Source organism: Colletotrichum higginsianum, chromosome 10 (assembly GCF_001672515.1).
Source record: "Colletotrichum higginsianum IMI 349063 chromosome 10, whole genome shotgun sequence".
In the NCBI taxonomy this organism is placed as follows: domain Eukaryota; kingdom Fungi; phylum Ascomycota; class Sordariomycetes; order Glomerellales; family Glomerellaceae; genus Colletotrichum; species Colletotrichum higginsianum.
The window spans coordinates 532,079-554,287 of record NC_030962.1 but is presented as its reverse complement, the minus strand read 5'-3'; the positions used below and the strand labels follow the sequence as shown (position 1 = coordinate 554,287).

Genomic DNA, 22,209 nt, shown 5'->3' with positions numbered 1-22,209 from the left:
CTTGTCGAAAGAGAAAAAGGCGCAGAATGAAGCGGAGAACAGGTCAAAAAGTCCTTTAGTCTAGAACAAAAGGCTTGTCCTTGGAATTTCCACCGGCGGGTTCAAGCATGCCACGTGCCATTCCACGGCGTCTGGCTTCCACCAGCCAGTTGGGGCGATTCGGTGCCGGCGGTTGCAACAAACCGTTCAGATTAAAGCCGTTGGACTGCGACTGAACGTGTGCCACAGGCACCGCAGCTTCGGGGGCTCGGGACCGAACGTCCACTGCGCCGTACCCTACTTCGGTCCCTCCGGTGAAATCCTCTCGTGTGGCATGATCGGGTTCATCGCCCTTAGCAACTGCCTGTCTCCAAATCGAGGTCCAATCCGGCACCGTCGGGGCTTCATCGTCTGCGGCGAGTTGTCGGACATCCCGTTTCCGAAGATATTCTGCACACACATTCGCCACAACACTGCGCTCACCATTGTGGGATTGCTGCGCGCCCTGATGATTGCGACCATGAGTGGCCATTGACCAACCGTCATGTAGAGACCCTCGAAGTCTTTGTGCACGATTCGCGCTCTCTTGTTGTGGACTGACTTGCAGCGCTGGAATGGGATCCGGAAGGCGCTGGACGCTCTTATCGCGATCCATAGGCTTTCTCAAGTCCATCAGCGACATCGGGGTCTCGGGTCGGGCTTCGTTGTCTGGTCTAACCAATGCTCGTCGTGGTTGGTAGTTGATTCGCCGCTTGAACGGATTGACTTCCGGCGAATCAGATCTCTGCAAAAGTTGTCTCCGGTCGTCAACGTTGTGCAAGCCTCGAAAGTCGCCTGGCTGCCTGGGTCCAGGTGCCTGTGCTTGCTGGGCCTGAGGCGGGGGTTGATACTGAGGAGTTGCGAAACGATTCATGTCTTCGGCCCTCTCTGGAGAAGACCGGACACTGCCGTGGACTTGATGAGGATTTCCAACAAGCGGCCCTGCCGGAGGCCCATTATGGGTCAATGGCTTTCGGATCCGCGGAGCCTGTAGAGGGCCTGGAGCTTCTTGAAGGCCCGGAGAGCGTCGAGGAGCTGGAGCTTGTCGGGGACTCGGAGACTGTCGACGATCCCCTGGGCCTAAGGGAGGCACGTCGTATCCGTGCTGTTGAGGTTTTCCAACGTTACTCTGCAGGGCTAGTTGGCCAACAGTATGTTGTTGTCCATAGCCTGGCTGTGCAGCCACCTGTGCTTGAGCCGCCAGAGCTCGGTTTGCAACCAGATTTCGGACTGCAGGCAGATTTTCGTAATCACCATACTTCAGCCGGGGGCGTTGCATTGCTATCCTATCCTCCGATAATTTGAGGCCATGTGTTGGCTCATGGATTAGCTTGCCGACTGGTTTAGCACGCTTGCGTTCTGGCTTGTCAAACATAAGCATGTCTCTGTTGATCTGGAGGTTGCTCTCTAAGACTTTCTGGCGAGCCTCTTCCTCTGCACGCTGCACTTCAGCGTTGTGACGTGCATTCACATCGTCAAAGAGAGGGCAATTGCCTTGCTTTCCGCCTCTGGCTGGGTCATTGAAGTGGCTGTAGTCGCAAGATTGGGAGCACACATAGCATTGTATGTTTGCACAATTGGCAGCAACGCAGGTCATCTTGTTGCATCCCTCGTCTTTGATAAAAGGGGTGCCACCTTGGGGACTTGGTGTCAGTAACTACTAATGAAACAAGGATAGGTTTGCAGGTTGCAGCACTCACATTTGTTGCACTTGCGAATCATAGCTGCTGACATGGCTTCCTCAATTTCATGCTTAGCTTTGATACCATTATCCCGTGTGTTCTCCTCGCAGGTCTTTGGAACATGTGTTTCTTCCTTGCAGAGGCGACAGCTGACCTTCTGGCAATCTGGGTTGTCGCATCGGAATTCTCGGTTGGTGTTGGCTGGAGGGTATTCGGCAGCGTAGGGGCAAAAGGGGCATCTTTCCAGGTTCTCTATGCCAGCCATTCGGAGGACAGCCTCATTTTCAATGCGATCCAGGGCTGATGAGAGTTGATCGGTAAGGAACTTCTGACGCTCCTGGTGGGAGAAGCCAGCCTCGCAAATATCCATGGACATGCAGGCCAGCTCGTACTTTGATTGACCAACAGCAGTTTCAGCAGCCTGTTGGGCGCAGCCGACACAAAAGAACTTTGCAACGTTAGCTGTATTCTCCACGGCACGTAAAAGATAGAAGAAGGGCACTTGCGTGGTAGCTGTTTGGGTTCTGGCAGTTCACCATACGGTTCTGGGCAAACTCTTCAAAGCAACACCCACACTCCTTGGCTTCACCGAGTTCTCTAGCCCAAAAAAGGTTGTGGCGTTCTGCATTCTCCTTTTCGATTGCCTCCTTGCGCTTGAGCAATAGTTTACGAGCAGCCTGAAGTTCCTGCAAAGCCCTTTTCTCCTCTGGGTTGTTTGTGAGCTGTATAGTGTTGTCTAGTTGAATGCCCTCATATTGGGGGTCTGTTGAAGTTGGCGACTTTTTGTAGGCAATGTTGACATAGACCTTCCCTGGCGACCATTGGTTCTCTTTCATAGCAGCGTCAACGGCCATGTATGCTGGCAGCAACTGGTTGTCCTTGCTGGCAAAGATCTTCAGAATGCTACTCATAGTTGCAGATGGAAACTCTTGCTTCAACAGCTTCTTCCTGTATCTGTTGTCAGTCATAGAGCTAGCAGCCAGTTTTTCAATCGCCATTCATGCCTGAAGAAACACAGAATGATAAGGCGGAATGAAGAGAAAGTGCTTACGCCATGACAATGTACTCTCGAGTTGACTCCTTCATTCGACCGGGATAGTTGTATGTACGGAGAATAGTGGCCTCGTCATCGGGATCCTCTGGCCCTTCTCTCTTGCGCTTCAGGATCTTGAAGTAAAACCTCTTGGGGTAAGGCTTGCCATCTTCATCCAGACCCAGAATGTCTTCGATTGTTTTGTCTGGGTTGTACTGAAATTTGGCAGCCGTCTTGTCGAGAAAATCGGGACAGATTCCTGGGAACACATCCAGGACGGTTGTTACACAGGCTCTCTTGGCCTCATCGGCGACATCATCGGCGACATCCGTCATTTCCGCCGTTTCTGCGTCGGCGTTCATCGATGGCAGGCGGGCTTTCAAAAAGCCGTGGACCCCAGTCGCGATACTCTTTCGTAGCCTCGTCACAAGACAAGACTCTTTCTGGGCCACAGCCTCGTCCTGCACCGGGTCCAAAGGTAGCAGCAACGACTCGGAATTTGGGCAATGCCTACGCTGTGCTTGGTTAACCGGATTCCCATCTTGACGCAATTTTCTCAACCAAGCCCGCATATTGGCTACACCGGGGTAAAGGTTCAGTGAGGAGGAAACAAGCGGAAGTGTGCAAGTAGCTAGTCATTCGACGGAAATGGAGAAACTGGCAGGCAAGTCTGCGCAGCCGCGAACCGCAGAGAATATGGGAGCGGTCGAGGCTACCTTTTCGCACCCGTTCGGGCGATGGGTACCTGGGGGCAAACCATAGACACAGAATGTGGCGCACAATAAACTTCTGCTGGGGAACCAAGAGTCATCCTACCTTGGGTATTCCTGGCCACGCTTGTGGATTTCGATGGGCACGCTCGCGTACCTATCTAGGTAGAGAGGTAGCAAGTACGGTGAGCATGAAACAACCGGCGAAGAAGAGAATGACTGTGAGGAAGAAGGTTCAGGTTCGACCAGGGAAAGAAGTGAGGGAATCGTCGGCAAAAACAAAGCGGAGTGGCCGAGAGCAGCTCCAACAGGTGATGAGAGAAGGCGCAAACAAGAACACGGTGTAGCATACCTTTCTGGCCTGGGCAGCCTTGAGAAATTGTTGTTGGTTTTTTGTTATCTGCGGTGTGAATTGGGTGTCTGAAGTCGAGATTGACGGGATCGTGGATTGTAGGCAAGAGGACCAAAACAATGATGGAGGGAGGAAAGGGTATATAGAAAATTCCCCGATGCAAGGAAAGAGCGAGAGGGTAGGTGCTCGCTCCTTCCTACCTCCTTGAGTATTGCAGAGGCGATCGACCAAACGGCAGGAAGTGAAGTTAAGGCATGCACCAGATAGAAGTGGGCCCCTCTCTGAGGTAAGGTAGATGCAAATGGAAGCCAGACAGGCACCCTATAGCAGGTAGAGGTACCTACTTACCTATCTCTGTCTGGCTGTTTTCCGCTGGTGACCCTTTTGGATTATTACGAAACAATCACCTCGTTCTTTTCTTTCTACCATCTCGTCTGGCACCTTTGTCGCCGACTTGCAGCCCTGGCCTGGTAATGGAACACACCGTCGTTGTTGAGAATGTCTTCGCTGAGAATGTTGCCGGGCGGCTCTCACATTGCCCACCCTGCTCCTCCTCCTGGATTGCCGCTGGCGCACTGGTCCAAGAAATCCCGCATGGATCGTTTGGCCGGGTTGGTTGTTTGTTGTGTTGGTCACCGTCTCCCTACCCCTCAGCCCTGCGCCCTTGCGTAATCTCTCTTAAAAGACCCAACTTCTGTCGTTGAGTTCCTGGGGCGGAGTCGCTGTTCGGCGTATGCTCCTCGACGATCGAACCATGAGCGGCTGATAGAAGGCGCGTTCTGCTTCCTGTCGGCCAGTCAAACATGTTCGAACATGAGGTGACGTTGAAAAAGCTGCGGACCCGGACTCAAGGGGTAGACGGATAGACGGATCGGTGGATCGTCACATGGGCCTCCGGATTTGGACACAAACCCTGAGTTCCCTTAGCGCATTTCGGCTTGCAAGGAAGCCCCCTGCGATGTCCCGAACTAGGGGGGGTTCGCGCTCGCGATCCAATCGGAGACTGCACTTGGCAAATCTTCACCAAGCATGAATGTCACTGACGACCTGGGTACGAGTGATTGTAGGTAGAGTGTGGAATGACTTGGATTCTGTGTCTCCTTCGGTATGTGATCAGCTGCTCTAAATCCAGTGCACTAATTCTCGTAATATCAATCATTTTCCGCCTCGAACCAGCGCCAGCGCATCCCGGCATATTGTCTGGGGTCCATTGGTGGTGACGGTTGAGACTATCTCGCCGCATGTGTCTCTCGACAAATAGGGATGGTGACACGTTCAGCGTTACACCAGCTACGGCCAAATACATCGCTGCACATCTATCCACAACAGCCTTGGTTTCCTGAACATGACCATATCCCGGCGTACAGTATCGACAATCGTGCGCCTCCTGCCGTCCCGCACGGAATCCGCTCAGCCACAACTGGATGCAACTGGATCACTCGTAATTGTCGTCCGAGGCCACAAAACTGTCGTCATCCTCCCCCTCATCTTCGTCCTCGCTGTCGGGAACAGGTCTTCGCCTGCGTCTCGTCGATCGCCTCGTCGCCGCCTTCTTCTTCGGCTTCGGTTCGGCCCTCACCGGCGCAGGCAGGGGTTCCGCATCTGGGAAAGCCTCTTCGGCGTCGGCGGTACCATCTCCATCTTCCATCGTGTCCAGTTTTTCCTCGCCGCCGTGGTCCACGACCAAGGCATCTTCCATGTCGCGGTCTTCGTCGCCCTCGTCGACCACTGGGAAGAACCCAGAAGTGAACCGCTGTGTCTGCTCGACCTCTTCCTCCTCGTGGCCTTCTGGGAAAAAACCACCAGCCATTTGCTCCTCCCTCATGCGCATCTCTTCTGCGTCCATCTGATTTGCCTCTTCCTCTTCGTCCGCATCGCGAATGTGTCGGACGGCTTTGGCCGCTCCTTTCTGGAAAACCGGAACACTGTCGTCGACTTGTCCGTAGTCCTGGCGAATGCGCTCGACGATTCTGAGCCCCTTCAAGAACTTGTTCCACACTCTGAGCGCCTCCTTGCGCCGCTTCTCGTCCTCCTTGCGTGCTCTTTCCACCTCGTCTTTGCGGATTTCTTCCATCACCTGGTCATGGTATTCCTCGGCGATGACAACACCTTGAATGACGGGCACTGCCATTCGGTTTCCGAACTCAAAGTCCACAACGGCCTCGGCGTAGTCGATCTTGAGCCGTTTGCAGACCTTGACAGCCCCTCGGAATGGAACATGGGCGGCACCTGTTGGCGTATCAGCAAAGTGGTCCAACTTGTTAACCAAAACAATGGATGGTTACCTTCAGGGCACATGTGTTCGGCGAATAAGTCGATGTTGCTGAATATTTTGCGTCAGCGAAACACAAAGTCAACTTGGCCAGGAATGCTTACCCGTATTCGTTTTTTGGAATGATCCCGTCTTTGATAGGTGGCGGGATAATCCAATCTGTCTGGTCAAAGCTGTACAATCCCTGAAGGACCTTTTCGCCGCTGAGGGCCTCGGCTTCGGCGATCTCGCGGCGCCTGTTGGTCGTGGCCGCGCGGTACGGCACCCTCTTGAGCGGCTGCTCGCCAGGCTTGGGTGCTCTACCCTGCTTGTGCCATGTTTCTGCACTCTTGACATTGACAACGTTCTTCCTCGAATACACTGGCTCTTCGGATATCTCTCCGCCCTTTGATTTGTTCTTGAATGTCCTGACGGGATTAGACGCGGGCAAAAGAGCCTCCTCTCGCTTGAGGTGGCGCTCGAGACAGAACTCCTTCGACTGCTTGTAGTACGCCAGAGTCTCACTGCCCTCCTTCACCTCCTTCTTTTCCGGTTGGGCTGGGGTCAGGTCCGTCGACTCCTCGGCTTCGTCCTCTTCTGTAAGTGGGTGCTTTCGGTCGCCCCTCGCATAGCCCTTCATAGCCGACTTAAACCAGTCGAACTGATCGTATCGCTTCACTTTGCCGTGACGGTTGTAAATCGGAACTTTCTCTGGTAGCATCCTAAAGCCTTTCGTGCGGCCAGGCCATAACTGTTTCCTGAGATAACGGACCGTGACGTCCTTGGCTGTCCCATCCGGTGAGAAGCCAACGATGTACGCCACAACCTGCTTTGACTTGTCCGCCTTCCCGCCACGCGGCTCTAGGGATTCAATCAGGTCTCGGTTGGTTCCAATGACATTCTTGACGATGGGGTCAACCGGTAGATACTTCTTTGTCACTGGTGACAGAACCTCCGTCCAGTAATGAGGAAACTCCAGGTCCTTATCGAACTTTTTGGACACCGCCAGAGGCTTCCGCGGAGTCACCTCCAGCTCTACGATCGATTCGTCGTCGCTGTCTGGATGCTCCAAGCCGAGCTCGTCATCCGAGCCATCTATTTCAATACCGATCTTCTTTTGGCTTGCGCGCCTCGTGCTGGCGTTTCGTGCTGGCGCCGTGCTCTTCTTCGCCGGGAGATTCTTTGCCGTTTTCTTCGTCTTCCCGCCGGTCTTTTCACCGTTCCTGCCATCGTCGCTCCTCGCATCATTGCTAGTGACCTGAAATGAGCTCTTCTCCTTTTCGGGGTCTGCCTCCTCCAGCTTCGTCCATCCGAAGCCTAACGGCTGCAGGTTCGAGACCATCCGTGCCTCCAACCCCAGAGCCCTCATAAGGGCTGTAAATAGTTGCGATCCCACATCCCGACTCCCTGCACATTCTTGGGCGCACAATCGCAAGCCTACGAGTCCGTTGAGTCGTTCTCCGAAACGCTCCTGATCATGATCCTCCGTCTCCCAAGCTTTTCGCAGTCTGCCAAGCCGTTCGGGGGGCATGTAACCCCACTTCCGAATGCCCGGCGCGGTGACTCGAAAGCGTTGCCTCCACCAGGCCACAAGAGACTTCATGAGTCTGAAGAGTGGATCACCATGGCTCATATCGACAGCCCCTTCATCCAGTCTCTCAGCGGCAGGACCCCAATCTCGAGAGTCTTCGTCCTCGACCTTCTTTCCTTTTGCCTTGCTTCTGGTCTTTTTGGTCGGCTTGGCCGGTTTCGGCGGAGCTTTCTCCGGCTTTGCGTCCAGTCCGCTAGCTCTCCTCCACCTCTCGACGTCTTCCCAAAGACGGGGTGGGACGTGGGACATCATGATTGCTTGGACTTCGAGATCGCTAATCCACGAATTTCGAAGCGCGTTATGCCAAAGAAGATATTGGACGTGGATACAATGGGTTACCATTCGAATCTTCTTTTCGCGCTTCGTTGGTCCCTTCTTGTCGCCATAAGGATCGGTCATGGCGGTTCCAAGTCCGGCGTCAAGAGTAAGCTGGAGGTCTTGGGATGTCGTAGCTGCCTTAGCCAGGGTTGTTCTTGGAGCAGGAACATCTTCAAACTCGACGTCGTCGTTTTCGTCATCGTCATCGTCATCGTCAGATGGTTCCTCGGCTTTCCGTCCGTTTGCGACGGGGACATCCTCAAAATCGCCGTCGGATAAGTCGCTCAACGAACTGTCCTCGTCGCTATCGCTCACGACATCTAGGTCAGGGCGGCCGACCCTAGACGAGTCAGGCGTGATGGTAGCATCCAGATCATCGTACAGAGTCGGCTTCCTGCGGGTGGATGCCGCGACGGGGTTTGACTGCCCTTTGGCTGCCTGGTGGCGTTTCGGGCTTGATTTGACAGGCGAATCCTCGCGCAGCCGCTTGCGCGGGACGTGTGGAGGCATTGCGTTGGGTGGTGTTAAGGCGGAAAGTTGTCCATCGTCCGAGGGATTAAGAGTTTCCCGGCCTTTGCAGGGTAGGCATGTAGGACAGGTAAGTGCGGCCAGACGTTTAATTGGCAACGTCATTGATTCGCGAGAAACAAACGCGTTAGTACGCGGTCCACTTTAGGGGTCCGGGGCCCGCTGGATCGGGCCCGATTGAACTGTGGGGTTGCTGCGGTCGGGGATCACCCCATCCCTGGGGCTACAGCCTACAGGTGTCTGTTAGCGGGGGCTTGTTGCCGTTTGTTACTTGCATATGTCTCGAAGAGCTAACTTAGATCACCAATGCCAATGAAGCATCGGGGTATTTCAAGAGGTGAAAACTAGACGACGAGAAGAGACAACTACCACTTGCGTCCGCACCGCCGTTGGAAAGACGAGACAAAATTGTCTTGATCATCCGAATGGCCCCGGGCCTCGGTTACCCGTATGGATCAGCCGCCTCCCAGGCTGCCGGTGGCCACACACGCGCTATACTTGGCGCCTGAGCTCAGGGGAGGCCCCGCTGTGAGCGGATGACCAACACGCCGAAAACCCGCCAGCTGGTTTCTTCCAGACCTTTCTCCTCGCCATTTCTCAGCAACATTGCCATTGCCATCGTCGCCTCCCTCTCAGCCTCGTGCCACCTGTTGCGCCCCGGTTGAGGTCTACGCCAGCCCTTTCTCTACCCAAGAGACGACCGAAAATTATCGCAAATAAATAGACCGGGAAGCCGAACACGTCATCACAATGGCGTCCTCATCCAACACTGACGAGACGAGCTACGTCAAAATGGACGACACCAAAGACGGCTTCGATGCGCAACTGGTCGGCAAGCACTGCGAGTACGACTACTGCAACCAACTTGACTTCCTCCCTTTCTTCTGCCAAAGCTGTAAAAAGACATTCTGCCTTGACCACCGGTCTGAGACCTCCCACAAGTGCGCCAACGCCGGGGCCTGGGCCGAACGGCGTCGGCAAGCCGAGCTCGCGAAGCCCGCCTACGGCCAGGGCCGCCAGCTGCGCGACCACGTCTCGCAGAAGCCCTGCGCCTCGCCTCCCTGCAAGACCACCATTGGCACTTCGCTGGTGCCTGGCGTGCACTGCCCAAGCTGCAACCGCGACTACTGCCTCAAGCATCGACTGAAGGAAGACCACGACTGCAAGAACCTCATACCGCTCGGTGCCCGCCCTGGGTCCCAGATCGACGTCGCGGCGCGAACTAGGAGCGCCTTCGACAAGCTGAAGGCCTGGGGATCCGCCAAGAAAGAGCAGGCTGGCAGAGCGCTACCGAAACCGAAACCCACATCTGCGTCTGCGCGACTGATCGCGGTCAACAACCTGAAAAAGACGGCCAAGGGTGACGACAAGCTGCCTCAAGAGAAGAGGGTGTACCTTTATGTCGAGGCTGAGGCCGAGACCGCAAAGGCCAAGTTCCCCAAGGGCGAGTTCTTCTTCTCCAAGGACTGGGTGGTCGGAAGAGTACTGGACGAGGCAGCGAAGCGGCTACAAGTGGAGAACCTCAACAACCGATCGTCAGACGAGCGGGACAAGCTGCGGGTGTTCCACGTGGAGGGAGGAAGATTACTGGAGTTCAACGAAAAGGTTGGCCAAGCGCTGGTCAGCGGCAACACAGTTGTTCTACTTCGCGGTGTTGGGCCCCCGCCCAACCTGATCGAGGTTTGACCTAGATGATGATGATTTGATGAATGTTCATAGTGACATTTTCCGTATATACCCTCAATTACACCACGCGCCTGTTTAGGCTGCCGCATTCACCTCCCTAGCACCCATCCCCTTTTGAGTTGAGGAGTTTCCCATGCGCCGAGCCAAGTCCGATTTGAGTTGGGATCCATATCATTCTAAAAACGCCACGCCGAATTTTCACAGTTCCTTCTCCTTCGGTCTCTTCGCCAACAGATCCTCACGGCCCGTGGCCGGTGCATCGCCGACAAACGCCTTACCTCCGTAGGTCTCGAAGCCTTTATGGAAGATCCATTCAACGGCATTCTCGACCGGCTCGTCAAAGAGACTTGGCAAAAACGGCACGACGGCCAGGCCAAGGCCGATGGGGCCCCAGGTCCTGACCTTCGTGTTCTTGACGTCTTTGAGCGCTCTGCCCGAGTACCTCACCACGCTGTGGATGGTAAAGGCTGGGAGACCCATACTGGCGATGCTTTGGAAGATGCCTCGCTGGATCATGACGGTCCTGTAGTCGTCCAAAGGCGCAATCTTCCCGCCAGGGACGACCTCGCTGCTGGGGGCAGTAGCATCCGATACGGCATCCGGCAGTCCCGTAATCTTCGCTTGGCGCGCAGTTAGCTGCAGGTGCGGGTTGAGAATGCGCTGGTTGGACCAGTACGCCTTGTAGCCTTCGTAGCTGACATCGCCGAGGATGTACAACCACGAGATTCCATATGCGGAGCGGACGAGGGCGGGATGCGCAACGGGTCGGAATGATTCGCCGATGTCAGAGGTGTAGGCGACGTAACGGTGGGCGGACATCAAAATCGTACGGATGCGGGTTGCATATGCGGCATAACGGACGTTCGACTCGGTGGACTCGGGCGCGCTGTATCCAGTCAACTCAGCATTCAAGAGGTCCTGTTCCCAAGATGAGCACTCACTACCCGTCCACCAGCTCATCGAAGAAGTTGTCTTCCCTATCCGACTTGTCGACTATGTTCTGCAGCGCCTTCGGCAGCTTTTCACGTGCCGGGAGCTTTTCCGGGTCGAATGTCTTGGCGCCATCCTCCTTTGGCGATTCTTTCGGTTGTTCGGGCGTCTTGTCTTGACTTCGTCCCCACATGCTGGATGGATGTTGATATACTTCGTCTGAATGTGACACTGTCAAAATAGGGAGGTGTTGACAGCTTTATGTGCGCATGGATGGCGGCAGTGCCGGGGGAGGGGGCGGCGTGCGCGCCGGAAACGCCCGCGGCATGAATCTTATGGCTACCGGTTGTGACGTCGCCTTTGCTTGGTTGAGGAAGGTGTATCGGGTAGTAGCTTAAGCCACGCTGCATGCGCGACATGACTGGTTATGCCGAATGTGGCGCGGCATGGAAGACATCGGTGGCTCAAATCCCCGCTCTCCGACCCTGACAGGAGCGCTTCTATCAGCCTTGCATGTCAGGCATCCACGATTCCAGCTTCCGAACGAATTTCGAGCTCCGAGTATCGACACCCTCGACGAATCTCATCCAACTCCAATTGCCTCCACCCCATCGAACCAATTCACCTCCGAAGGCTCGCAAACCCTCTAATCCCGCCAAAATGGTTCAGATGTACACTATCGCCGGTCGCCAGGTCGGCTCCCACTACGTATGTTGCTCCTCCGAGCCCAGTTCTGCTCCCTGCAGCCCACGACCCAGCACCCGAGCATCACAAGGCTAACCTCTTCCGCGCAGCTGGCCATGGGCGTTCTCGCGACCATCTTCGGCGGCGCTTACATCGGCACCAGCGGCAGCAAGCCCAAGGCCACCGCCGCCCCTCCCATCAACGCTTCCAGCTCCGATGAGGCCGACTTCATCAAGTGCGTCATTTTGCCCCGGCAACAGGAGACTACGCGCCGTCGTCGCGACGTTCATCTTTGCTGACAACGAGACAATAGGAAGTTCTTGGACAGTGCGGACAAGGACGAGAAGGCGAAACACTAGACGGGCGATTTTCGGGCGAGCCATTGGTCCACTGCGACCTAGTGTATTCATAGAGGGTTTGGTTGACGGGAATGAAGACATTTTCTGACCAGCGAAACAAGACGACGAAATATACCGCCGAGGTGAATGGACGTCGGGATCTTTGCGCAACCCTCAACTCTGTTCCAGCAATTGTATGAAATGAGTGCCTGCAGGATGGATGAAGGCAGGATTGTTTACTAAGGGACCACTCAACTCGCCCACCTCAAACTCGCAGCACTATTCAGAGTCCTCGGCACCTCTCTGACACCAACAGCCGCCCAACAAACTTTCCATCGACGAGTTCTCCCGTGTCACGAAGACGTCGCAGTGTCTAGGATCCGCGGCCCAAAAGCCGGCTCTGTTTCCGTCTTTGGGTTCTGCATGGTGGAATGGCAATGTCAGTACGTCTCACGCCGTGTTGGTCTGCAGACGACAAGACTGTGGATGGTCTTGCTATCCATGTTGCCATATCATCTATGGCTCAAACGGAACCGGGAGCGGTAGCGTCACTCTTGCAGTGCCGAGATCACTTGTTGCCGGACTCGGAGTACTCGTTGATGACTATGGACCCCGGGATGCGCCGGGAAGCGGCCGACGCCAACCGTAATCTCTCCGTTTGCACCTGTGACAACAGATTGCAGACATCCTTGTTGAATTGAAATGAGAACGTGGATGTGGATGATGACCAACTCGTGTACTTGCATGGACAGTATGCGGCCCTATTATGCTACCAGGGACCAAGCCGTAGCCAGTCATTAGTGATTCGCACATTGACTTGGGTATTCTATCTGACGGACCAGAATTGAGAGGCTACAGGTGAGCCGGTACCACATCGACCCTAGTGAAGCCGGTGTCAGTCTGGGCGGAGCTAGCAAGGTGCAAGGTGCTCGCTCTCGTTGGATTTTGGATTCTGGGGCACTTGTTCTCTCTGAAATGCCCAACCAGCTTGCATGACAAAATGTTGTAATCTCAGTTGCATGTATAGATATCTAGAGAGATACATATACACGACGTATTGAACAAACAAGACGGCGGAAAGAGCAAGGAGTCCTCGGGCAAACGAGTGAATTTGGACGGCCACGGCCCCCTTCCGCCGCCATGGTTACAAGTGCACCAGTGGCCATTGCCGAATAAAAATGAACGTCCCCCGAACAACTAATTTGAAGCAAACATGCGCAAGAGGCCAGTTTCATCAACACGATGGCAACTGTCCAGGAGACCGGTATCAAATCCATTGTGACGCCGGTAGAAGTGAGTCAATCACCATCCGCTTCAATCCACACTCACTAGTACATTCGCTGTGTTGATCACGAACGATACTAACCAGCAAACACAGGTAAGGTACCGTCGCGGCCCAACACCGCCGCCTCAGGACAAGCCGGAGAATGTAAACATCCCCATGCCTCCTCATTAGCTTTACTATACGTAGCTAAGAACTCGACTCCCATCAAGCCGAGCATCTCTATCCTCCAGTACGACCCCGCCCTCGAGTCCGTCATCGGCCCAAGCCCGACGCACGCCCTCGTCCTCTCCTCCGTCGGAACTTCCGCCAAACCCTTCTTCCACCGCGGGTGCATCTACGTCGCCTCCCGCAACGAGCTATGGACCACCTCCGCGCCCCTCGCGGCGACTGACCCCTCGCGCCCGCCCACGATCCTCATGTCAAAGGTGACCGTCACTCGCAACCCCGCCGACGACACCCTCACCGCCGAGTGGGCCAAACTGCGCCCGCCGCCGACCATGCCGATGCCCGCGAGCGGGTGCGCCGTCGGCGACGACAGGATGGTCTGGTGCTCCCAGGGAACCCCCGCGCCCGGGACGGGAGGCGTCTTCTTCCTGCCTGCAGGCAGGCCGCCGCAGGCTGTGGCCTCGACGTACCATGGCCGGGACTTCAACTCGCCGCACAGTGCGGCGGTGTCGTCCCGCGATGGCGGCATCTGGTTCACGGACCCATGTTGCGGTCACGAGCAGGACTTCCGGGGTCCGCCGCAGCTGCCGCCGCAGATCTATAGATGCGACGCGAAGACCGGGGAAGTGAGGGCCATGGCGGACGGGTTCGTCCGCCCGACTGGGATTGCGATTGACGAAGACTGTTCGACGATTTACATCGCGGATGCTGGGGGCGTCCGCGTGGACGGCAGTCTGGACTTGATTCAGTGAGTTTGCGCACCGTCCTCCGGAGCCGTGAACCCCGGCTAATCGGACCAAGACCACGGAGCATCTACGCCTTTGACATCGTGAAGCGCAACGGCGCCGTCTTTCTGGCCAACAGACGGATGTTCGCCCTGGCGAGGAGAGGTGCTCCCATGCACCTCATGTGTGAGGATGGCAATGTATGGGCCGCTTGCGGCGACGGGGTTGAGATTTGGAATAGCGGTGGCTCACTGCTGGGTGTGATCCAAGTGCCAGGTGAGCTTCTAATCGTCATCCCTTCGAGTGCTCTGTTGCCTATCTAGCTAATCCACTTTTGTTGCTAGGCGGTGTTATAAGCTTCTGCCGCGGGCCAGAGAACATCCTCTACCTATGCGCCGGACAGAGCTTATGGGTACTCTATCTGTCGGGAGGTCGGGGGGGATATTCGGCTCCCAGCCCGGAACTGTTTTAGATGGCGACGGGAACAAGTTGCGAATAAATTTTATACAGATGGCTCAGAGCGCATTGGCTAGGCCGCATGGCTGGCTACGTTGGCAGCTTCGACATCAGCTGGGTGACAGGTCTTACATCGTGCGGTTCCATTTGCGAGAAAGTTTGTCGCTGAATCAGTTCTATATATGACCTCGACATTACCAGTAGATGGTATAGAGTTACTTGGGGCTCTCGTTGATGTTTTCCATGCCAGACTAATCAGTAAATGAGCAATCAGTCCGTCTGCCGGTTCTCCGGTGTTTCTAGCAGACCAGGCCACTCATTTATGCTTCATGTGAATATATGACGGTTTTGAAGTTAGATAGAAAGCACAATGTCTCGTTCTCCTCTCCTGTTGATGAGTTCCCCGTTGTTTTTACTCATCTTTGGGTGGGCCGTCGCAAAGCAATCATTCCGAGTCGTTGAACCGAGTTTGGGCCATTGTTTCGGCGCTGTCGCGCATTCATTCTTCGCAAGAACATGGCTCGCAGATACGATTTGGATTTCTTGCACGTTTTCGACCAAAAACACGTATAGAGTCTCCCTCATAGATCTGTGGTCCGTGTCTCAACAGCGAGGGCAAAATTCAAGTGAGGAACCGGATCTCTTGAAACCCAAAACAGATCTGTCCGACTTGGTTGAGGCGGTATCGGTTGGTAGTCGCCGGCGCGGAGTGCATAAATTGCTTAGAACTCGATTTTCTATGTGGACAACACACTTTCCCACCGCTTGCAACGCAACGATCCTGAATATACAATATGCCCTACCTGTCGAGACGTCTACATACACCAAACTCCTGTAGCATCTCGCCAACCACAACCATGCCTCCTATGGCAGGCGTGAAGCAGATCGCGGCCCCAAGAACGACATACACATAGAACGAAGTCTCGATCAGGCGGAAATATTTCGCAACCAGCCAGTCGATCACTCTCTGCATGAACGTGGCGTTGTCGAGCGCGTACGCTATCGCGTCGTTCGCGCGAATCCTGTACACGCCGTGGATCTCAGAAGGAAACACGGTGAGCATCCTGATGATGGGGCCCATGACGATGCCAAAGGCGATCCAGCAGAGGATCCATACCCGCTGGTAAACGGTGCTGCGGCCCGGATTGAACCCGGTCACAGCGGCGACGAGGACTGCCGGGAACAACAAAAGAACCGTCGTGACGGCAAAGTACGAGGTGTGGGCTGCTTGAGAGGGCCAGAATGTCCTCAACGGCTCCTTGATGCTATCGAGGTCGACGCTTGCGACCATGCCGCAGAACCTGCCGCCTCGTCTTCTCGCTTTGTCGAGGTCTGGTGTGTGAACCAGGTAGATGCAGTTGTACTCGGGAGTGACGATGAGCGCAATCAAGTTGACCAGAGACATGAAGGCATATGGGGCCACAGTCACGCCGAAAGCCGCGTAGCCATACCTGTCAAGCTGGTCACCTTGGGTCCGGTAGACAGTCGTGATACCCCAGGCGGCCTGGCCCAGGGCGAACAGCGCCTTTGGTATGTTGTAAGTGCTGCCCAACTGAATGTTTGAGCGGTCAAGGTGGCTGGCCCCCGAGCCTGGCGGCGGCATCAGTGGCGTACCGACGGGCACCTCGACCAGAATGAACCCCTTGGGTAGAACACAAGTCCCATGGATGGTCCGGGACGAGTGGACCCAACGGCCGGCGCCTCGAAAGCGAGACCGATACCAGGAGGGGGTGGGAGTATCGTACCTAGCATAACTAAAGTTAGGCAAAGCAAGATTCGGAAGCATTCATGCTTTGTGCGGATCCCACACTGACCAGCTTCGCGCCCTTTGAAAGTTCATCCTCCTCAAGGATGCCTCGATCCACGAGACCTTGGACCTCTCAGTCTCGTCGACGATCATGCATAGTGCGCCAGCCCTGGTGGCCCGGCTGAGTTCGTCGCGTCTGACGGTTCCTGCGTGAGAAAGAAGCCAGCGGGCGGCTCGCAGGGAGCCGGTGCTTGGGAGGAATAGTGCCGTGATGACGGTGAAGCAGGTCTCAAGGACGGACTCGCCGGGCCGGCTGGGGAGTGTCAGGGCGTGGACGAAATAATTCGTTGCGTAGAAGATGACGAAGTCGGTCCAGATTGGAGGGGTGCAAATGAGTCTTGGGTCGCCGTGATTGACGGTTCCCGACGGAACTGAGATGGTAATGTTCATCTTCAACTGGTAACGTGATGCCTTTCGATTGTCACGGCATCAAATGTTCAGCAGGAAGCCGCCTGGTAATGAGTCCTGGGGCTAGGCTGGCTGTAGGATGTTGGCAGGACTCCGTGTACCCTACGTAAAGGCAGTGAGGCTCGGGGGACGTCTAATGCTGCCAGATGAGACGTGTGAAGCTCAAGTTTTGGCAAACGGGGTTTCTCGTGCGGCTTGAAAACTCCCAGTGTTCATCGACCGAAGCGAGATGCACCAACTCTGTAATCCCGATGGCCAAGATATACGATAGGCCGGCCACTCGAGGTTGTAGGCAGTGATGAGAGGAGTGAAGAACACATCGTCACAGACAAATTCGATTGATGGGGAAAGGGGAATTCCATTAGTGTTAGCACAGGAAAGGTAGGGGCAAAATAGAAAGATTCGACGATCTGAGATGCGTTGAAACTCAGGCTCAGCTCAGAATGGCTGGATTGTGTGGTTTTATTCGTTGGATGTTCAGCCAAGATGGAACAAGCTTCGATGCATTAACTCGTCGTCGACTAGCAAGGCCCCTGCTCGACCTTCGCTTATCGGGAAGTCGGATCTTAGTCAGCAATGTACACCAATGCACGCACTTTAATAGGAACGCGTCGCGTCGCGTTTCCCCCGGGGGGGTCACACAATTCGAGGAGACATTTCCAACCCACCAAGACTTGACTTCCACAGACCGGGACGCAACGCAACAATGGCACCCACCGCAGTCGAATCCGTCACCATGCCTTCCCCCGAGAACGCCCCGAAACAGAACGGCTCTGTCCCGACCAAGCGCCACGAGGAATATCAATACCTTAACCTCGTCCGCGAGATCCTCGAGGAGGGCGAACACCGACCAGACAGGTAGGCAGAGGAAGCGTCAAAAGTCCGCCGAGTCGAAGCCGTATAATTGACAAGGACGCCAGAACCGGCACCGGAACCTACTCTATCTTCGCACCAACTCCTCTCAAGTTTTCCCTCAACAAGGACGGCGAGCCTCTGCTTCCCCTCCTCACCACGAAGCGCGTCTTCCTCCGCGCCGTCATCGCCGAGCTGCTGTGGTTCATCGAAGGCAACACATCCTCTCTCGCCCTGAGCGAGGCGGGCGTCAAGATCTGGGACGGCAACGGCTCGCGGGAGTTCCTAGACAGCGTCGGCCTCACGCACCGCGAGATCGGCGACCTCGGCCCCGTGTACGGCTTCCAATGGAGGCATTTCGGCGCCGAGTACGTCGATTCCAAGACGGATTACACGGGCCAGGGTGTCGACCAGCTCGCCGAAGTCATCCACAAGCTCAAGACAAACCCCTATGACCGCCGCATCCTCCTGAGCGCGTGGAACCCCGCCGACCTGAAGAAGATGGCCCTCCCCCCATGCCACATGTTTGCGCAGTTCTACGTTTCGTACCCACGGGCCCGCGGCGCAAGTACGCAAGAGAAGACCAAGGGCCACCTGCACTGCCAGCTGTACCAGCGGTCCTGCGATATGGGCCTCGGTGTGCCCTTCAACATCGCCAGCTACGCTTTGCTAACGCACATGATTGCGCGCGCGTGCGACCTCGTCCCCGGCAGCCTGACGCACGTCATGGGCGACGCGCACGTCTACGCCGACCACGTCGATGCACTCAAGGTGCAGCTGGAGCGCGAACCCAGGGATTTCCCCTTGCTGGAGATCAACAACAGGGACGCCGGGTGTAGCATTGACGGATGGAAGGTTGAAGACTTTGTGGTCAAGGGATACGACCCGCATAAGACGATTGCAATGAAGATGTCTGTGTGAGAGATGAAGGGTCCATGCGTCAGGGAGTGGGATTCACTTTTCTTCTTTCTTTTTTGGTCTGATTTTATTGTGTTGTCATTAGACACTGGGAGTTGGGATCTGGACTTGCATTAATGAGGTGTCACACACATTAACCTGATGGCATAAATATGAGAAGAGAGAGCATTGCATTGGGACAGTGATGACTTGGCGGCATCAGAAAGATAGACTTGCACACGCCGACATTGAATTGAAATACTTATTGTAGGGTGTGTCTTTTACTTGTCTCATTTCCTATTGATCACCTGTCAGCAAAGAAATTCATATTCAACCTCGACGTGACCGAGTTTCTCTGTGCTACAGAGTCAGACACGGCTTTGTCTCGAGTACTATCGCTGGCTCGATGCACTTCGTTTACTGGCATTAACAAACAAAATACATGTTCCAATTCAATTACAAAACGGATATGAAACTTATCCGTATTTGCCAATCGTGTGAGTTGATGCAACCCCGCGCCATCGGGGAGCTTGGGCCAGGCAACAAGGGGCCCAAAGGAAGGGGGCGGTGACAGCCAATCGCAGCTCGTTGGATGCATAAACAGATGACATGCAACCCCCATTGAACCATGTGCTGTACCGTGCCCACTTGTCAAATAGCACGGTCCTCGCTTCACCTTGCAGCTAAACACTTGTGCTTTCCCACATTTTACTCCTTCCCCCGACCGGCTTCTTTCCTCTTCTTCCTTAACCCAACCCCCAGACTCCGGATACAACGATTACGCTCAAAACCGAAAACCCGACTTGCATCACGCGCCAAAGCTCGACTGCCTCGCCCCCCTCCCCCTCCATCCGATTAGATCACCCCCCGCGTCTTGCACATATTCAAAGTACCTTAATACCCGACTTTCTGAGAGTCAGAACCCCGTTTCGCGTCGACGCGGTCGCGCGGCGAAAACCGGCACCCGTCCGTTCCTTCGTCCCCTTTGCCCCCTTCCTTCGAAACGACTATGTCGGACCAAGATCACACCCAGGACGTACACCACGACGCCGCCGGCCACGAACTCCACCACCAGCCGCCCCAGCCCGACGTCCTCCCCGGCGGCCCCGGGCCTGATGGCACCGAGAGCCCCGCCTCCACCGCTAAGGAGCGCTCTTCCCTCTCGCTCGACCAGCGCCGCGCCCTCCGCCGCTGGGCCAACGCGCAGACCATCCGGCCGAGCCACAAGGCCTGCATCGACTGGTTCTATAACCAGTACGGCCAGCACATCTCCCAGTCCACAGTCTCCCACTCCCTGAGTCCCAAGTACTCCCGTCTCGATGGTGACAACCCCCAGCTGAGCGGCTCACGTCTGCGCTTCGGCAACTGGCCCGATGTTGAGAAGCTCGTCCTGCGCTGGTATCAGCAGGTCCAGGCCACCGGCCGCCACCCCACCAACGAAGAGCTCGGCGAGAAGGCCAAGGCCATCTTCACCGCCCTGCCACGATACAAGGAAGAGACGCCTCCCGAGTTCTCCCCCGGCTGGATCCACCGCTTCAAGAAGCGCTATGGTCTGCTCATCCGCCGCCAGCGCCGCCATGGCGACAGTGGCATCAACCCGGCCGAGGACATCAGTTACCTCGCCGACTGCGTCCCGCGCCTCATGGCTCTCTCCGCCGACACCAGCCCCACCGCCATCCGTGAGGCCATCCTCCGCTCCATCGGCGTTGAGACGACCCTGCAAGTCTGCGCCCTCGTGCGCGACGAGGTTCTTCGCCGTCTAAGCGCCGGCACCGGCACTGGCCCCGCGAACCCCATCTCCCCTTCCTCTGCCGCTGCCGTACAGACGCCCGACCCTCACAGCGCCGACACCAGCATGGTCCCGCCCCCAGGGACAGACACCCCCATGTACGGCGACGAAGACCCGGACATTGTGCTACAGAACGCACTGCGTCAGCTACAGCAGGAAGAGGCCGAGGCTGAGGCCACGGCTGCCGCGGCAAGGGAGGAGCGGGAGCAGCGCGAACGCGCCCAGGGCACCGCCGCCGCTGCCCTCGCGACGCCTGCCATCCAGAGGGCCACGTCCACCGCCTCGCGCTTCGTCCCCTCGACTCCCGAGCTCAACCTGACGCCCATCAAGAACGACGATCCGGTCTCCGCTAACGAGCGCCCCTTGCGCTGCCCCTTTTGCGTAAACCAGAGGATGCTCCGGACCATCAAAGAGGCCGTCGAGCACATGTCCACTCACGTTGTCGTCTGATTTTACCACTTTTTGTTATGCCGCAGATGCTCGCAACGAAGGAACCTAACGGCGGAGAAGGACAGTAGAGGAGAATCGCAAGAAAACCAGAGAAAAGAATACCCAGGCACTACTACAACCTACATCAGGCGTTTTGCTTCTCGGCGATGAAGGCCGAGTTATACATGAGATTACATGCCGATGGCTGCTCTCCCCCTTAACAAAAAAGGACCCATTATCATCATATGCTTGTTTGCAGGGAGTTATCAAAACCGACCGGGTCTCGTGTGTCGATCGGATGTAGGTATGCTAATAAAAGGGAGAGAGGGCGGTTGCTGTTTAGTAGCTTGTAACGATTACACCGTTCAGAAATAGCGGATTGATTTCGCTTGTCTGCGATACTTGGCACTCGCATGTCGTGCTTGCCCCTTTCTGGAACGGTTTTCGCCTTCCCCCCCTTCGTTTTCGCCCTGCTTTGTCGAGCACTGCTTGAGGCAAGACGCAATGAACCCACCAGCTCATCACTTTTCTGTTTGCGCAGTTGAAAGGCAGATTTCCATCACACTTTTGTGACCATCATGCAATCGGAACATGGGGTTTTGGTAAAGTAGCTTGTCTTGATTTTTTGCTCAAGTACGGGGTATTGATCCCATCCCTTGACCATCACATCGTCCACACCGTCGTTGGGCTCGTCATCAATAGACCCTCTTAACCTTCCTTTCCTTCTCGCGCATTCCGCACGACTGACCAAGTCAGCAATGAGGACCCTGCCGAGAAAAGGTCCCATGCTTTAAAACAAAGAAAAAGAAAATGACAGGCCAAGCCTGCTGCTGCTGTTCGGCATGAGAGAAGAAAACGCCCGCCAGTGTCCCTCTCCGTATCCTCACGGTGGAATGAGATCCGTCTTGCGTCTTTGAAAGAAACTGTTTCACAGATAGACACCCCCGAGGGCTGTATCGATAATTCTTTTCCCATCATCAACGTCAATAACCATCAAGGAAAATTGTAAGTAGGGGCCAACTAAGGGCCAAAGAAGGATGGTGGAGGAGGGGGAAAGAAAGAAAAAAAAAAAAGGGGGGGGGGTGGGGGGGTAAGCCGCTTCTGCGGAGAGGAGTCGATCCACTAGCATCAGGGTCGTATATCGAGTCCAGCTACTAGGACAAAACAGTATAGAAGAAAAACCAGCCCGTCGCCTGTGCGATAGGACGGGGGAAGAGGGTGGTTTGGCGCATGCGCTGGGAATCATGAAATAAAAATGCAAAGACATTTGGGGTA

The 22,209-nt window shown here is 55.5% G+C and overlaps 9 protein-coding genes across 9 annotated transcripts; 5 read left to right on the top strand and 4 right to left on the bottom strand.

Moving 5' to 3' along the window:
* Positions 1-55: 55 nt before the first annotated feature.
* CH63R_13616 (Ubiquitin-conjugating enzyme) lies at positions 56-3,095 on the bottom strand (the record flags this gene model as incomplete). Its single annotated transcript, XM_018308590.1, has 4 exons — positions 56-1,653; positions 1,719-2,213; positions 2,275-2,654; positions 2,752-3,095. The coding sequence occupies 4 exons, from the start codon at positions 3,093-3,095 to the stop codon at positions 56-58; spliced, it is 2,817 nt and encodes a 938-aa protein (XP_018150908.1).
* A 2,135-nt stretch (positions 3,096-5,230) lies between these two features.
* Positions 5,231-8,588, bottom strand: CH63R_13615 (Rad4 transglutaminase-like domain-containing protein; the record flags this gene model as incomplete). The annotated part of the gene is made up of 3 exons (XM_018308589.1): positions 5,231-6,024; positions 6,081-6,118; positions 6,172-8,588. The coding sequence occupies 3 exons, from the start codon at positions 8,586-8,588 to the stop codon at positions 5,231-5,233; spliced, it is 3,249 nt and encodes a 1,082-aa protein (XP_018150907.1).
* Positions 8,589-9,233: 645 nt separating this feature from the next.
* CH63R_13614 (AN1-like Zinc finger) lies at positions 9,234-10,169 on the top strand (the record flags this gene model as incomplete). The annotated part of the gene is made up of 1 exon (XM_018308588.1): positions 9,234-10,169. The coding sequence occupies one exon, from the start codon at positions 9,234-9,236 to the stop codon at positions 10,167-10,169; it is 936 nt and encodes a 311-aa protein (XP_018150906.1).
* A 198-nt stretch (positions 10,170-10,367) lies between these two features.
* On the bottom strand, positions 10,368-11,292 carry CH63R_13613 (uncharacterized protein; the record flags this gene model as incomplete). The annotated part of the gene is made up of 2 exons (XM_018308587.1): positions 10,368-11,055; positions 11,111-11,292. 2 exons carry the CDS (start codon positions 11,290-11,292, stop codon positions 10,368-10,370), a joined length of 870 nt encoding a protein of 289 aa, XP_018150905.1.
* Positions 11,293-11,612: 320 nt separating this feature from the next.
* On the top strand, positions 11,613-12,082 carry CH63R_13612 (uncharacterized protein; the record flags this gene model as incomplete). The annotated part of the gene is made up of 2 exons (XM_018308586.1): positions 11,613-11,807; positions 11,894-12,082. The coding sequence occupies 2 exons, from the start codon at positions 11,613-11,615 to the stop codon at positions 12,080-12,082; spliced, it is 384 nt and encodes a 127-aa protein (XP_018150904.1).
* Positions 12,083-13,299: 1,217 nt separating this feature from the next.
* CH63R_13611 (Gluconolactonase) lies at positions 13,300-14,619 on the top strand (the record flags this gene model as incomplete). Its single annotated transcript, XM_018308585.1, has 3 exons — positions 13,300-13,414; positions 13,500-14,319; positions 14,373-14,619. The coding sequence occupies 3 exons, from the start codon at positions 13,300-13,302 to the stop codon at positions 14,617-14,619; spliced, it is 1,182 nt and encodes a 393-aa protein (XP_018150903.1).
* A 932-nt stretch (positions 14,620-15,551) lies between these two features.
* CH63R_13610 (Nacht domain protein) lies at positions 15,552-16,949 on the bottom strand (the record flags this gene model as incomplete). The annotated part of the gene is made up of 2 exons (XM_018308584.1): positions 15,552-16,497; positions 16,567-16,949. 2 exons carry the CDS (start codon positions 16,947-16,949, stop codon positions 15,552-15,554), a joined length of 1,329 nt encoding a protein of 442 aa, XP_018150902.1.
* Positions 16,950-17,673: 724 nt separating this feature from the next.
* On the top strand, positions 17,674-18,740 carry CH63R_13609 (Thymidylate synthase; the record flags this gene model as incomplete). The annotated part of the gene is made up of 2 exons (XM_018308583.1): positions 17,674-17,825; positions 17,888-18,740. 2 exons carry the CDS (start codon positions 17,674-17,676, stop codon positions 18,738-18,740), a joined length of 1,005 nt encoding a protein of 334 aa, XP_018150901.1.
* A 985-nt stretch (positions 18,741-19,725) lies between these two features.
* On the top strand, positions 19,726-20,955 carry CH63R_13608 (Centromere binding protein B; the record flags this gene model as incomplete). Its single annotated transcript, XM_018308582.1, has 1 exon — positions 19,726-20,955. One exon carries the CDS (start codon positions 19,726-19,728, stop codon positions 20,953-20,955), a length of 1,230 nt encoding a protein of 409 aa, XP_018150900.1.
* Positions 20,956-22,209: the final 1,254 nt, after the last annotated feature.